At 67.9% G+C, this 1,904-nt stretch overlaps 1 protein-coding gene across 1 annotated transcript in view; it reads left to right on the top strand.

The window, feature by feature from the left end:
• The window catches only part of TMEM59L (transmembrane protein 59-like), a gene marked incomplete at its 5' end in the record, with an annotated part of 5,553 nt that extends 5,116 nt beyond the window's left edge, over positions 1–437 (top strand). The window contains one exon of the mRNA XM_009887867.1: positions 276–437. Within this exon, the coding sequence (XP_009886169.1) occupies positions 276–437 (162 nt within the window). The remainder of the gene's footprint in view (positions 1–275) is intronic.
• Between the last annotated feature and the right edge of the window lie 1,467 nt (positions 438–1,904).

The raw sequence follows: 1,904 nt of genomic DNA, 5'->3' as shown, positions 1-1,904 counted from the left end.
AAGACCCAGGTACGGGGTGAGCGGTGCTCAGCGGGGTCCCAGGGGGGTTCCTACGGGGGTGCCCATCTCCCCGCGTCTCCCCGTCACGACTGGGTGGGCCTCCTGGGGCTGAGATGTGGCCGCACAGTGTGGTCCCCAGCCACCACGCTGGGCTCGCTGGCACGTCCATGCCATGCGGTACGTCCCCAACCAGCCCTGCGGTGTTCCCGGTCTGGGGACAAGGTGGTCCTGTCCCCTGCTCTGGGGCTGTACAGTGCCCTCTGCCTCTCTTCCAGCCTCTGAGCATCAACGGGGACAAGGAGTACCTGGAGGACCTGGACAGCCCCGGCACCTTCCCCTTGCCGCCCGTCATCGCCGTCACCCTGTGTCCCACACACGGTCGCGAGGATGCGGGGCCGCTGCCCCTCAAAGTCGACCTGGACAAGACCATCCTGTAGCGCTCCTGCCCCTCCCCGTCACCTCCACGCCACATCCCCACGCCACCTCCCCGTCCCCGACCCCACGGCATCGTCCCCGGTCCCGCTCCACTGCCCCTCTGGCTGCCCCACGTCCCCAGCTCCCGGAGGAGCATCTCCGGCTCTGGCACGGGAGGGACCGGGGGTACGATCTGGCTCTGTCCCGCTCTCCTCCCCAGGGATGGCCGCTGCGGAGGAGGCTCCCGGGAGCCAGGCAGCGGCTTTGCCTCCTCCGTAGATGTGCTGGGATCCTGGTTTCCAGTGCTCCAGAGCCAAAAGAGGAGCTGCCAGAGCGGGGAGGCTGGGGGGAGCCCGTCCTCATAGCGGGGCGGTCCGTCTCCTCCCGACCGGAGCCCCCGGGGCCCCGCAGCCCTCCGGGCATGGGTCCAGCGCTGGGCAGGAGGGAGCCGGCTGCGGTGGGGGATGGAGAGTGTCTGCAACGTTCTGGGCTTTGGCTCGGCACATCCCCGGCCTCCCACCTTGGGCTGAGCCTCCAAGGCGCCGTCTCCGGCCCTGGGAACTCCCTTCCGCCGGCCGGAGCCGATTGCCTTGGGGAGCCGAAACGTGGCGAATGGATTTGGCGTTGGCAGCCGGAGAGAGGAGCGGATCTCGCCGCCTCTGTGCCCACGCGAGGACCCAGCCGGCCCCTTCCCGGAGCTGCGGAGGGGCCCCGGCATGGCTCTGTCCCCTCCCTGCTCCGTGATGCCTTTTGGGGCGGCTGATGCCAATGGGTTGGGACTGGGACCAAGCAGGGGACGAGGCAGCGATTCCCTGCCTTGTGCTCCCGCCTTCTGTCCGAGCTCGGCCAGGAGGTGGGAGCTGCTGGGATTTCTCCATACTGGGCTCAGCATCCCTGCCCCATGCCAGGAGTGGCTCAGCCTGCGGGGCTGTAGCTGGTGGCAGGACCTGGTGGCAGCTCAGCCTCCGGGTCCTCGGGCTCGCAGCGCTGCCCTGGAAGCAGAGGGACAGCCCTGGGGTCTCCCAGCCAAGCAGGGACCCCCTTGGCTCGCCCTGACACAGCCCCTCAGCGTGGAGGGGTCCCCTCCCTCCCCGTGCTCTGCAGGGCTCCGCTCCCACGTGAGCTGGGGGAATCTCCCCCTCTCCCCATCGTTCTCCATCACTTGACTTTGTGCGTCGTTTCGTGGTTTGAGTTTCACCGGCATGTGGTTCCTCGGTCCCCGGCACCCCGCTGGGACACCCCTGCGCTCGGGAGGGATGGCTCGATGGCAGCGGTCCCTTCCATCCCCGAGTCCACCTAACACTTCTGTAAGATTAACTTATTACCCGCGACTCCCCACCCTTGGGTTTTTAGGCTCTTTCCTTGTGTCGGCTGCTCCCCGGCACTGAGCGGTTTCGGGGGACCACGGCGTGGTGGGGCAGGGGGCTCCTGTCCCCATCCCCGGCGGTTTTGTGCTGCTCCGTATCACTTTCACCTGTGCAACATATCTG

The sequence above is a fragment of the Charadrius vociferus genome, unplaced genomic scaffold (genome assembly GCF_000708025.1).
Source record: "Charadrius vociferus isolate BGI_N301 unplaced genomic scaffold, ASM70802v2 scaffold1506, whole genome shotgun sequence".
NCBI lineage: Eukaryota > Metazoa > Chordata > Aves > Charadriiformes > Charadriidae > Charadrius > Charadrius vociferus.
Note: the sequence above shows the minus strand (reverse complement) of the source record. Positions and strands in the feature narration are given on the sequence as shown.